The sequence below is a fragment of the Bipolaris oryzae genome (assembly GCF_000523455.1).
Source record: "Bipolaris oryzae ATCC 44560 unplaced genomic scaffold scaffold_21, whole genome shotgun sequence".
In the NCBI taxonomy this organism is placed as follows: domain Eukaryota; kingdom Fungi; phylum Ascomycota; class Dothideomycetes; order Pleosporales; family Pleosporaceae; genus Bipolaris; species Bipolaris oryzae.
The window spans coordinates 49,346-62,955 of record NW_006911297.1 but is presented as its reverse complement, the minus strand read 5'-3'; the positions used below and the strand labels follow the sequence as shown (position 1 = coordinate 62,955).

Below are 13,610 nucleotides of genomic sequence, written 5' to 3'. Positions count from 1 at the left end.
CCACAGCGGGATGCGAGGCTCCATGGAACCATCATATCCGGGGGTCCAGGGGGAAGGCACATTGCAGCAGATAAGTAAAGAGTGACAACAAAGCACCAATACCAGCAATCTCAACTTGTCTTTTTTGTCTGGGATGAGATCAGCGCACGGACCACATACACGGCAGGACGGTGGTGATGATGATGATGATGATGATGATACGAGGAGAAGAACATGCAGAAGGGGATGGAAGGGTAAGCTGCCAAGGGATGGTTGCCCCTTTCATTTTGTAGAATATGCAGTGTGGGAAGTGGCGAAGGGGAAAAGGGAGATATGGGGAGGTTTTGTGGAGAATTGAGGGAAGGGAGATGGAAGTAGTATGTTCATGGGGTTTGCGTTGGGGGACTAAGGGTTGGGCTGGGTTGTTTAGTTCTGAGTGTATGTAGGGTGGTATGCTACATGTATTAAAGGAAAGAATTAGAAAAGTACGGAAAATCTGATTGGATAAAAATCCTAGTTTTTTTTGGGTTCCGAGCGGTTTTTTTCCAACTGCTTTCCATTTGGTGTGGCGCAATACATTTGAGCAAGTTGAATAAATGAATACTTTTTCCACAATAAACTCAGATGAGCACCACATGAACTTTCACATTAACAAATAAACCAGGCAACCCCGTCTAAATTGTCCCAAAAGCAAAACACTTGAACAACACTGTCTAAACGTACTCCCACTTTTAACCGCCCCCCCTCATAACCTTCCATATTTCTAATGCGCCTCCCCACCCTCAACCTTCTTCTCCGACCCATGCCTAAAATCTGGAGTACTAGGCCGTGATCGTTCTCCCCCAAAGAATGCAATATTCTCTCTGAGAGCAATATACTCGCTATCGGCATACCCCAACGCCTCCCTAATCTGCGTAGAATGCAACCCCTTGATCCTCCGAATCTCCGTAGCCGAATAATTCACGACTGCTCGCCCAATCTCAATCGGTGCGGGGTTGTGAAGTTCAAATGCAGGAAGTTGGTGCGGAGACGACAGCTGATGGATATGAGTAGAGGAAGTGGAAGGGGTGAGAGGGTGTCGGATAGGAATGGGAGCGTGGACAGCGTGGGCTGCTGCGCCGGGGGTAGTGGGGACTTGGCTTGGTGAAGCGGGAGTTTGGGACTGAGAGGATTTGGACGAGGAAGAAGAGAGACGCTTTACGACGACGATGCGGACGGCTTCTTGCTGGGCAAAGTGGCCGTCTACGTCCACGATTCCCGCTGGGAGGAGTCCAGCTTTGTCGCTCAGAGCGGCCCAAGCGCCTTGGTCGATATAGATGGTGCCGTGGGGGGCGAGGCCGTGGAGGATCCAGAAGTAGCGGTCGCGTATGGGGTTGGATATGGGGAGGAAGCGGGTGTGCAAGGGGCAAGGGTCTTCGGTTTGTGGGGATGACGCTCGCGTTAGTTGCTGCTGCCCCAGTGATGCTGTCGAGGCCGACAGATCTTGGCTTGATTCTTGAGATGGCGTGTGAGTGCCGTCTTCCTGGAAATTGGTGACCGAGTTCCGACTTGACATTCTCGACTTCCTTTGCTTCTCCGCATGGGCAATAATACTCGAGATGTTACCTGGCTTGCTACTCTTGGTGATGACAGTAGTCACACCCGCGCTGGTTGCCAATCTCGCTGCTACAATCTTGGTGCTCATGCCTCCTGTGCCGAGCGAACTTCCTGCAGAACTGACATCGGCCGCCAGCTCAGCAATATCCTCGACCACAGGAATAGACTTTGCATCTGGATTCGAACGCGGGTTCTTGTCGTATAGGCAATCTACGTCCGTCATGAGGAAGAGGTAGTCCGCTTGCACCATGCCCGCCGTAATGGCACTGAGTGTGTCATTATCACCAAACTTGATTTCCGTAACTGCCAGCGTGTCGTTCTCGTTAACAATAGGAATGACTCCCATGCTGAGGAGCTCAATAAAGGTGTTCTGAGCATTCTGGTACTGCGTGCGGTCTGCAATGTCGTTCCTCGTCAACAACACCTGCGCAATTGGCTGCTCCAAATTGCCAAAAAGCTGATCCCATAGTGACATCAGCCTACTCTGGCCAATGGCAGCGAGTGCTTGTACTTGTGGAAGATGTTTGGGGCGGCGTGCGAGGTTCATGCGCCGTAGACCCACGCCAATGGCGCCCGACGAGACAATGACGACGTGGTGGCCCGCAGCACGCAGACTGCATGCTGTCTCGACTATGAGGGAGAGAATGGAGAGGAGCGGCTGGTGAGTCTTCTCGTCGACTATCGAGGAAGTGCCTGGGTGTGTTGGTTAGGTGCCCTCTTCTTTCCGTTGTGGAATCTGTACAATAATGTATTTACCAAGCTTGATGACGACGGTGAGCTGGCCGGGATGCTTGCGCATGTGGACAGCCATTGTAGCGGTGGAAGCAGAACGGTCGACAGGAACAGCGCAGTTCTTTGAATGCGCCACCTGGAGAAGAATAAGCCCGTTCTTTATACTTTATACTCGCGCGCAACGCATGACTGGAACGAGCCCAAACTTCCCTGTGCCTCGCAGCACTACCGATCTTCGGGCTGCCCCTGCGCGCGGCGACATCTGCCCTCCGATTGGCTCCCCGCGCATCCCACCACCCCATCTCCACCTAAACTTTTCGCGGCCGGGTCAATTCACCAGTGAGCATACTCATCCCACCAGCTACAAACATGTCCAAACCCGAGACAGCGCCCGACGGCGCCTCCCTCTCCGCTATGGCGCAGCCGCCGCCCGCCAAAATCGACCCTGTATACTACACCTGGTCGAGCGCCTTCAACATCCTGCTCGGCCGCATGACAGGCCAGCGCGATATTTCCCTCGAAAAGAACTACTTTGGCGAAATGGATACAATCAAAGCCGACTCCATCTGCCGGCGCTGCGAGTCCAACAAGGAGTATCTGCTGCAATATAGCCCCGTTATCCGCTTCATGCAAGATGAAGTGTACAAGCTAGGCGGTGACCTGAATAAAGACAACATTCTGTGCCGCATGTGTACGAATGAGCAGAGCGGTGGATTCTCGCTTGAGCATGGCATCTTGCTGTGCGCCAACAAGTTTCGCAATCGTGGACACCAGGAAGATACCATGGCCCACGAGATGGTTCATGCGTGGGATCATCTCAAGTTTAAGGTTGAGCCGGATAACCTCAGGCATCAGGCTTGCTTGGAAATCAGGGCTTCGACGCTATCCGGAGAGTGCAGATTTGCCCGCGAATTCTTCACGAGGAACCAATGGAGGATTACTGAGCAGTTGCAGGCTTGTGTGAGGAGGAGGGCTACGCTGAGTATGCTGGCCAGACCGGGCATCAGGGACCAGGAACACGCAGGCAAAGTGGTGAATGAAGTCTGGGAAAGCTGTTTCCGGGATACCAGGCCGTTTGATGAGATCTACCGCTAGGCGGGATGTGGGCACGAGTGTACGATAATCTGTATTGGGAACTGTTGTTATAAATAGGCATAGCGAACGGCGTTTGGCAGGCAAGTCTAGGAAGCACGGTAATCTTCGCTCAAGACGATGTGATGAAATTGAACATGAAATTCTGGTCTTGCATTCAATGATTAATGGAAGCTGATATGCGCAAGGTAAACGCCGATGAGATAAAGGAAGGCTAGCAAAAACTCCGAGCAATGCGATCAGATCATATGGTTCCAATGACTTCCGTGGGTTGCGCCTGTTCGCCGTCATAGCAGTTAAACGTAAAATAAATGGCACCCGGTCTTAGCTTAGAAGCTCTCCTCAGAGTCGTCCGAACTGCTGCGGGACTTGCCTCCAGAAGTACGCTCATATGCTCTGGGGCTACCCTTGCAGTGCTTGACAATCCAGGGATGTCTTTCAACATCCTCCAGGGCAATACGCTTCTCAGGATCCAGCACCAGCAATCGCTTAATCAGATCTCGTGCTTCAGAGCTGACGAAGCTAGGTACTGTGTACTCTCCCCTCGCAATCTTGCGCTGTGTCATGACTTGTGTGTCCTCAAAAGGCGCCTCACCGACCAAGAATTCGTATGTCAAGACACCCAAACTCCACAGGTCGACCTTCTCAGTGTAGTAGTTGTCCTTGCCGCCGCCGCGAAGCATCTCCGGGGGAAGGTAGTCAAGCGTTCCGCACATGGTGTTGCGGCGGTTGTTGGGGGCGTGGACTGACCAACCGAAGTCGGAAATCTTGATTTCGCCGTGGATGCCGACGAGAATGTTCTCGGGCTTAATATCGCGGTGCATGACGTGCTTCTTGTGGAGATACTTGAGGGCGGCAGCCATCTGGGCGACGTACTGTGCAGCCTTCCATTCCGGGAAGCGCTGTTCCTTGCGCAGATGCTTGTACAGCTCTCCCTTCCCTGCAAACTCAAGGATGAGGAAGATGCGCTTGGCGTCGTGGAAATGACCAAACAGCTTGAGAATGTTGGGGTGGGTGAGGTGAGATTGGATCTCAATCTCTCGCCTAACCTGCTTCTCGACCTTGCCTTGTTGGAGCTCGGACTTGTGCAGGACCTTGAGGGCGCAGACAAAGCCCGAGGCACGCTCCTTTGCGAGGTATACGCGACCGAATTTGCCCTTTCCCAGCGGCTTGCCAATCTCGAACATGCCGAGATGCCATTGCTTGGGGGTTGCGGGATTCGAGGGGACGCTGTACACGGCTGACTCGGTGAGGGTGCGGCGGTGAGACGAGGCATGCTCCGAGGGCCGGCCGGCGTTTGCAGCAAGGTTGACTTTCGCGATGTTTGCCGTCTTTGCATTTTGTGTTGCAATCTTCTGGAGAGGGATCTGGTGAGGTAGCTTCATGCGGTTGGCTGCTGATTGCGAGGTTGAAAGGCCAGCTACCGAAGGCTGGGTCTTGTTAGAACCGCTGACATCAAGCTCATCAGACCAATACATACCTTCTTGGCCTTCTGGTAGGCTGCATTAGACGCAGCCTGGTCGTCATTCTCGTCGTGGATCGTGGTGCGCTCAAAGGCAGCCTCGAGGTTTGCAACGTCGGCCATGGCGGTGTGATGCAAGCCGTAGCGACAGGAGACGAGACAAGATCAAAGGGGGCAACCAAGACCTGCTGTTTCACTCGGAGTGCAGAGTGCAGATGTCTCTTGGAGATGAGAGCGTGATGATCACCTGGAGATGGGGGATGGGTTCAAGGTTGTGGAGGATGGCACGGCCAACAAGTCATCAAACAAGTGGGTTTCACGCGTTGCTATGGGTGACGGGAGCTTGCCGGACGAGGGCCTGGCCATCGGGGCATCGGGGCTTTGGTTCGCGCCCCACCCCAGCCGTGTCCCCGCCATCGACAATGCACTTATGGGTATAGTCATTCTTACAAAGGGTGCCGGTTTGTCTTTGTCGCATCCGTGGTGAACAAATCATCGTCGCGTGACCTGCACCATCATGGCATCACTCAACGGCGCCCCCGCCGACACTGTCGCGCCCGGCCATGCCGACACATCCATTACCAAGGAGGGCTTCAAGATCACGACGCGCAAACTGCCAATCCTCAAGGCGGGGCCCATTGAAGAAATGACCAAGAAGCTGGGGATTGCGCCGCCAGAAATGATCTTTGGCGACAACATGGTTCGAATCGAGCATGCACAGAGCGGCTGGTACATCGAGTTCAATGCCTTCGATGCGCTGGACCGAGTCGACAAGACGGGCGAGAACATGTTCAAGGTCGCTTATTCCAAGGAGTGGCAGCAGAACCGGTCAGTGAGGGATGTCTTGAAAGCAGTGCGTACCGCTAAACCAGTCCAGGCAGAAGCAGTTTGAAGACATCAAAGAAGTCGTCAAGCCCTTTGACTGGTCCTACAGCACCGACTACAAGGGCACCACCCCCTTGACACCCGCATTCGAGCCGACCGAGACGCAAATACCCCTCGCCCTGCTCAAGCGTCCCGACCCGATACACTTCTTCGATGAGCTCGTGCTTTACGAGGACGAACTGGCTGACAACGGCATCGCCATGCTCTCCTGCAAGGTGCGCGTGATGCCCCAGCGCCTGCTCTTGCTTGTTCGCTTCTTCATGCGCCTGGACGACGTGGTTTTCAGAATCCGAGACACCAGGATATTCATCGAGTTCGCAGACAAGGTCATCTTGAGGGAGTACACGGCCAGGGAAGAGAAATATGAAGAGGTGCGGAGGAAGTTGGCCGGCAGGAAAGAAGATGTACTGGCCGCCATGCGGGATCCGAATCGGTTGACCGAACATGTACCTATTGTCGAGCACAAGCTAGAGGGACTGCAACTAAAGTGAGAAGCCATGTGCGCCATCAGTACAAGCGTACAAATGACGTGTTGTCTGATCGCAAGCGGCGGGGATGTGCCTACAACGCAAGTCTGACTATTCCTTGAACAGGTGGGCTAGATTCGTCCGTCACATAGACCCTGCCTAGAGTTGACACTTGGCAGTTTATCATGTTTGCCTGAGCGCATTCACATAGTACATAAAACGGGCCCCGGACAGTGCTTAGGGGGCAGTTCTGCAGGGTCTCGGCCGACATGATGCTTGAGCTGATCATTGATACAAGTGCCGGTCCGGTTCTTGTACGCGTAGGCAACTCGGGATGTGTGGCTGTGCCTGATAAGGCGGACATGTCGGACATGTCCACGACAAGATGCCGTGTCTACCTAAAATTACTCTCCGAGTCTGCTTATTACTTACACGTGGCTATGTTACGGCTTGTAGGGCTAACCACCATCGTAGCTACAAGCAATATTCACGTATGTGCACTACTACACAGCCAGCCATGGGCACATGCCTGATTGTGTGCTCGTTCTAGCGTAACTGGGCATGGAGGACTTGCATCTAGACCCATCTCCAGCCTGCTGCGTATACTGTGGAAGCCGCAGCTGTAGACAAGAGAACTGCATATATTACGTCTGCCAAGTTCAATAAGCTGAGCTTATGCATGGCTGAGGATGGCACGATTGAGACTGTACGCAACCTACCATGTCTGTAAACCCGGATTTGCTTCACGGCAAGAGAGATACATGGACTTCTTCAGCTCTTGTCGGGTAAGATACCAGAATGCCAGCCTGTTTGGTACAACGCATCAGCGGCTTCGTGCACGGTCGATTCTGCGCGTCGGCACATGCAGTCCGCTTGCATGTCAGAAAGGTAAACTCCATGCCAGCACTTCGTACACAGTAAAGATTTGCTGTCTAGCCGCATTCATGCAGTCCGTTAAAATGTCCAACCGATCGGCCGAACGGCTCTCGAAATGGTCAACAGTCGCTGGTACACCGCCCCTTTTGCACGAGAGATAAGTAAGATGAGAAGGTAAGTATGTTGCCAACATAAGCCCATACGGGGCGAGCATACGGGTGCGCCTGCCGTATCTGTTATATGACGTCTGAATCCTGGTGGTTTCGAGGGGCTTCTGGGGTAACCTGGGCAAAGCTTGAAGCCAGAACAGGCATGGGTAGCGAAGAGAATAGCGCGCGCCCCGAGACATCCGAGCGATCATTTCGTCCGGGACTAGGGTAGGAGTACGCTAACTGGTCCATTCAACACCACAACGACCGGCCGCCCTTGACACGCACTCGGGACCAAGCAATGCAGTTACTGTCAATTTCTTGGCTTGCAAAGTCTCCCCTTTGTAAATCCAACCCTTTTCTACCACATGGCATTGTTAAAGCAGGGACTTCGATTAATTTCTATGTGTGACGTCCCAGCAAAGCCATGTGTTTATCCTTGTGTGCTTCTTCCGCACACGTCCGGCGGAGCGTATTAGACGCTGGGCGGAGCGTATTACATACTACGTCAGATACAAGATCGACCGGACTAACCTTGGTGCCCAGAATATCTCGGAGGGGTATTTCGGAGCTAGCTCAGGTCTGGACCAACAATTCGGTGATGCGTATGGATGGTGCGATCGGTGATGACTTCGCTCGACCCACATACTTTGGCCTGGGCAGGTAACGTTGGACGAGTACTCCCCATGCTGCTCGTCCGACGCATAGGTACAAAGTTTAGGAATACGGGTATGAGGAGATTCCGCTACCCGGCATGCTATGACCACATAGGTCCACATAGTGGCCACCACACTGATATACCTTCTGGTCCCTGTGTAGACGAAGGGTTCAAAACAAACGACACTTGATCTACCACGCCGGCAACAGCTATTGTGACGCGCACAATGGCTTCCAACTCTTACGGCGAGGGTCTGTTTTCCCCTTCATCACAACAACAACAGCAACATGACAGATCACAACAACATGACGGTTCCTCCCAACTAAACAAGGAGGAGGAGGTAGTCCCCCTTGAACAGGTTGATACCTCCACTTCCTCCGAATCCTCACACACACGACATGGATCCAACGACGAGTCGAAAAGGGTCAAGAGAGTGGGAACATCATCTTCAGCCGACCATAGAGCCTCCATGGGCCTGCAACGTCGGATGACCCGGACGGAAATTGACGAAGACGGAAGGCGAGAACTAGTACGCATCTTCTCAACAGCATCTGCAAACGTCACTAGGCAATTAAGTGTTCCGGCGCCAAATGACCCAGCGGTAGACCCCAGCAACGCAGCTTTCGATCTCTCCAAGTTTTTGAACATGCTCCGCCACCAGTTTGAGGGAGAAGGTGTTGAGATGAAGAAGCTCAGTGTCGCCTTCAAGAACCTTAATGTTTTCGGTTCTGGAAATGCTCTTCAGCTCCAGCAGACTGTTGCAGATGTGTTGATGGCCCCCTTTCGGGCCAAGGAGATCTTTGGAAAGTCTGAACGCAAGCAAATCTTGCACTCATTCAACGGTCTAATCCGAGCTGGTGAGCTCTGCATTGTGCTTGGTCGACCCGGCTCGGGTTGTTCTACGCTGTTGAAGGCTCTTACTGGCGAACTACACGGTCTCGATACGGACGACTCAGTAATTCACTACAACGGCGTCCCCCAGAATCGCATGGTTAAAGAATTCAAGGGTGAAATGGTATACAACCAGGAGGTTGACAAGCATTTTCCTCACTTGACCGTCGGCCAGACTCTGGAATTCGCGGCAGCTGTCCGAACACCATCAAATCGCCCAGCCGGAGCGAGTCGGGACGAATTCGCTCAATTCATGGCCAGGGTTGTCATGGCTGTCCTTGGACTTACGCACACATACAATACCAAAGTTGGAGATGATTTTGTACGCGGAGTCTCTGGTGGCGAGCGCAAGCGTGTCTCCGTTGCTGAGATGCTGTTGGCCGGAGCTCCTTTGGCTGCATGGGACAACTCAACTCGAGGTCTCGACTCGGCTACAGCATTGAAGTTTGTCAACTCTCTAAGGATCGGCTCTGACTTGACTGGAGGTGCAGCTGCGGTTGCCATCTACCAGGCTAGTCAAAGTGTATACGACTGCTTCGACAAAGCCACAGTTCTCTACCAAGGACGTCAGATCTACTTTGGCCCTGCGGACGAAGCCAAGGCCTTTTTTGAGCGACAAGGATGGTAAGAAAATGCTAATACAAAAGTTTCAACATTGTGCTAACACGGCCAAGGTACTGCCCACCTCGACAGACCACGGGAGACTTTCTCACAGCCGTCACCAATCCAGAAGAGCGAAAGCCGATAAAGGGCATGGAAAATAGGGTTCCTCGCACTCCTGAGGAATTCGAGAAGTACTGGCTCGAGTCCCCAGAATACCAGGCCTTGCTAGAAGACATTGCCGATTTCGAGGCGGAGCACCCAATCAACGAGCACGCTACTCTTGAGCAGCTTCGTCAACAAAAGAACTACATCCAGGTTTGTGTCCAAACCTCCCCTCTGCAATATTTCTCTTATATTGACAACCATCTAGGCCAAGCATGCTCGCCCCAAATCCCCTTACCTTATCAGCGTTGCCCTACAGATCAAACTCAACACGCGACGAGCCTACCAGCGCATCCGCGGTGATATCGCTTCGACTGTAGTGCAAGCCACTCTCAACCTCATCATCGCCCTCATTGTCGGTTCCATGTTCTACGGTCAATCTTCGGGTACCTCTTCATTCCAAGGACGTGGTGCCACCATCTTCCTCGCCGTCCTGTTCAGCGCCTTGACATCTATTGGTGAAATCTCCGGTCTCTACTCCCAACGCCCTATTGTCGAGAAACACAATTCGTACGCATTTTACCATCCAGCTTCCGAAGCCATTGCTGGAGTCGTCGCGGATATCCCGGTCAAGTTTGTACAGGCTGTGTTTTTTAATATCATTCTGTACTTCATGGCTGGTCTGCGTAGGACGGCTGGGCAGTTCTTCATCTACTTCATGATCACGTACATGTCGACCTTTGTCATGGCCGCTATCTTCCGGACGACTGCTGCGGTTACCAAGACGGCAGCACAGGCCATGGCTGGAGCTGGTATGTTGGTGTTGGTCCTGGTTATCTACACTGGTTTCGTCATTCGCATCCCGCAGATGCCTGACTGGTTTGGCTGGATCAGATGGATCAACCCCATCTTCTACGCTTTCGAGATTCTGCTCGCCAACGAGATGCATGGAGTTGACTTTCCCTGCGACTCGCTTGCCCCATCAGGACCTGGCTACGCGCTCGATGGCAACAACTTCATCTGCAACGCACCAGGCGCGGTTGTTGGACAAAGGTTTGTTAACGGTGATCGCTTTCTCGAGGTCTCCTACCGGTATTCTTGGAGCCATGTATGGCGCAACTTTGGTATTCTCTGGGCATTCTTGATCTTCTTCATGGCCACCTACTTTATTGCTGTCGAGATCAACTCTTCTACAACCAGCACCGCCGAGCAGCTCGTCTTCCGCCGTGGACACGTTCCAGCCTACATGCAACAAGGGAAAAAATCGGACGAAGAATCTGGACAATCTAAGCAGGAAGTACCGGAAGGAGCTGGCGATGTAAGTGCCATCGAGGAGGCAAAGGGTATTTTCACATGGCGAGACGTTGTCTATGACATTGAGATCAAGGGTGAGCCTAGACGTCTACTGGATCATGTCTCTGGATATGTAAAGCCTGGTACTATGACTGCACTTATGGGTGTTTCTGGAGCTGGAAAGACGACACTTCTCGACGCTCTCGCTCAGCGAACGACCATGGGCGTCATCACCGGCGACATGTTTGTTAACGGCAAGCCCCTTGATCCTGCATTCCAACGCTCCACCGGCTATGTTCAACAACAGTAAGCTTTCACCTTAACAGAATTTTCTCGAAGATATTAACCAGGCCAGGGATCTACATCTCGAAACCTCTACCGTTCGCGAGGCACTGCAGTTTTCCGCTATGCTTCGACAGCCCAAGAATGTCAGCAAGAAAGAGAAATTCGACTATGTCGAAGAGGTCATCAAAATGCTCAACATGTCCGACTTTGCCGAGGCTGTTGTTGGTGTTCCGGGCGAGGGTCTCAATGTTGAACAGCGCAAGCTTCTGACTATCGGTGTTGAACTCGCAGCGAAGCCCAAACTTCTTCTGTTCCTCGACGAGCCCACGTCTGGTCTTGACTCTCAGGTTAGTACCAACAACTTCAAATAATCTGCTTAGCATCACGAGTACTTACTGACTTTGCCACAGAGTTCCTGGTCCATTGTCGCCTTCCTCCGCAAACTCGCCTCAGCCGGCCAAGCCATCCTCTGCACCATCCACCAGCCCAGCGCCATCCTCTTCCAAGAATTCGATCGCCTTCTCTTCCTCGCCCGCGGCGGTAAAACCGTCTACTTTGGCGAGCTCGGCGAAAACTCCCGCACCCTCCTCGACTACTTCGAGTCCAACGGCGCCCGAAAATGCGGCGAAGACGAGAACCCCGCCGAATACATGCTCGAGATCGTCAACGCCGGTAAAAACGACAAAGGAGAAGACTGGTTCAACGTATGGAAAGCCAGCCAAGAAGCCCAAAACGTTCAGCACGAAATCAACCAGCTCCACGAATCCAAACGCCACGACAACGTTAATCTCGCCAGCGAAACCGGCTCCTCGGAATTCGCCATGCCGCTCGCCTTCCAAATCTACCAGTGCACATACCGCAACTTCCAGCAATACTGGCGCATGCCCAGCTACGTTATGGCGAAATTCGGCCTCTGCGCAATTGCCAGTCTCTTCATCGGATTCTCCTTCTACAAAGCAAACACCACGCAGGCAGGCATGCAAACCATCATCTTCAGCGTCTTCATGATCACCACCATTTTCACCTCGCTGGTCCAGCAAATCCACCCTCTGTTCGTGACCCAGCGCTCCTTGTATGAAGTGCGTGAGCGCCCCTCGAAAGCGTACAGCTGGAAGGCCTTCATGATTGCGCATATTGTGGTTGAGATTCCCTACGGTATCATTGCAGGCCTTATTACGTTTGTGTGTTTCTACTACCCGGTCGTCGGTGCGAACCAGTCGAGCGAACGCCAGGGTCTCGCACTACTATTCAGCATCCAGCTTCTGCTCTACACGTCCACCTTTGCCGCCATGACCATCGCCGCGCTGCCAAACGCCGAAACGGCATCCGGCCTCGTCTCGTTGCTTACGCTCATGAGTATCCTGTTCAACGGTGTCATGCAGCCGCCGAGCCAGCTGCCTGGCTTCTGGATCTTCATGTACCGCGTTAGTCCGTTTACGTATTGGATTGCGGGTCTGGTCAGTACCATGTCCGCGGGTCGTCCGGTCGTGTGTAGCGCGAGCGAAGTGTTGAGGTTTGATCCGCCGTCGAATCAGACGTGCGGCGCGTATCTTAGTGCGTTTGCGGCGAAGGCCGGGGGCGCGATTCAGAACCCGGATGCTATGGCTGATTGTCGATACTGTGCGCTCAAGACTACGGACCAGTTCCTTGCTGGATCCAGGATTTTCTACTCCCAGCGCTGGAGGAATTTCGGAATTGTGTTTGCGTTTATTGCTTTCAATGCTTTTATGGCGGTTTTGGCGTATTATTTGTTCAGGGTTGCGAATTTGAGTACGCTAATGGGTAGGCTGAGGGGATCGAAGAAGAAGGAGACGGCGGAGAAGACGGCGGAGAAGGCGGCGGCGCAGACTGGACAGCCTGTCGGTGGCATTTAAGGGTCTTCGTTGAAGATACAGAGGAGGAGGAGGAGGAGGAGGGGAGGTTAATGTCGAGTAATACCAAATCGTATATAGTTCAGATCAATATCCCTTGTAATTAGACAAATAATCCATACTTTCACCAATACTTCTCCCACTGCAATTACTGCCTACATGCAATTTCTTTCTTTTTTTTTCCGTCGCTATGTTTTTGCAACACTTCGCATATGCACTTTGGCACCGCTTTCAACCTCCGATATTGCATTTCCAACGCCTTCCCCTTCTCTTGCTTTTCTTAGAAAGATGGATGAGGCTCCGCATGCTGTCAGCATATAGTTTATCAAGCGTTTTTGGCGCTAGTTCTTCGGTCGTTTATATCGTCTTGTCTAAGCGTAACAGTATGTAGGTTCAAGTTGTGACCTTATCTGTGGAGTCTTTTTTGTGTCAAGGTATTCCCATGGCTAATGTACATGGCAGACCGTGTCAGCTGTGTTTGATGTAGTATAGATAGGGTTATGATATCGGCAAGAGAACGCCTGATTTTTGAAGTGGTGTTGGTGGCGGTGGTTGAGAAGTGCCGGTCGAAGGATCGGGCGTAAGTTGAGTGGCTTGTGGCTGACGGCTGATTGGCGATGGACCGGGAAAAACAGGGTACAGGCACATGTAGTACAGCATCGTGGTGAC

General features: G+C 52.6%; 4 protein-coding genes across 4 annotated transcripts; 2 read left to right on the top strand and 2 right to left on the bottom strand.

Moving 5' to 3' along the window:
- Positions 1-742: 742 nt before the first annotated feature.
- Positions 743-2,386, bottom strand: COCMIDRAFT_23589 (uncharacterized protein; the record flags this gene model as incomplete). The annotated part of the gene is made up of 2 exons (XM_007686624.1): positions 743-2,268; positions 2,332-2,386. The coding sequence occupies 2 exons, from the start codon at positions 2,384-2,386 to the stop codon at positions 743-745; spliced, it is 1,581 nt and encodes a 526-aa protein (XP_007684814.1).
- Positions 2,387-2,676: 290 nt separating this feature from the next.
- Positions 2,677-3,402, top strand: COCMIDRAFT_23588 (uncharacterized protein; the record flags this gene model as incomplete). The annotated part of the gene is made up of 1 exon (XM_007686623.1): positions 2,677-3,402. One exon carries the CDS (start codon positions 2,677-2,679, stop codon positions 3,400-3,402), a length of 726 nt encoding a protein of 241 aa, XP_007684813.1.
- A 326-nt stretch (positions 3,403-3,728) lies between these two features.
- On the bottom strand, positions 3,729-4,984 carry COCMIDRAFT_23587 (uncharacterized protein; the record flags this gene model as incomplete). Its single annotated transcript, XM_007686622.1, has 2 exons — positions 3,729-4,829; positions 4,880-4,984. The coding sequence occupies 2 exons, from the start codon at positions 4,982-4,984 to the stop codon at positions 3,729-3,731; spliced, it is 1,206 nt and encodes a 401-aa protein (XP_007684812.1).
- A 394-nt stretch (positions 4,985-5,378) lies between these two features.
- COCMIDRAFT_33889 (uncharacterized protein) lies at positions 5,379-12,944 on the top strand (the record flags this gene model as incomplete). Its single annotated transcript, XM_007686642.1, has 8 exons — positions 5,379-5,689; positions 5,739-6,233; positions 7,041-7,123; positions 8,106-9,411; positions 9,462-9,705; positions 9,761-11,091; positions 11,141-11,417; positions 11,481-12,944. 8 exons carry the CDS (start codon positions 5,379-5,381, stop codon positions 12,942-12,944), a joined length of 5,511 nt encoding a protein of 1,836 aa, XP_007684832.1.
- Positions 12,945-13,610: the final 666 nt, after the last annotated feature.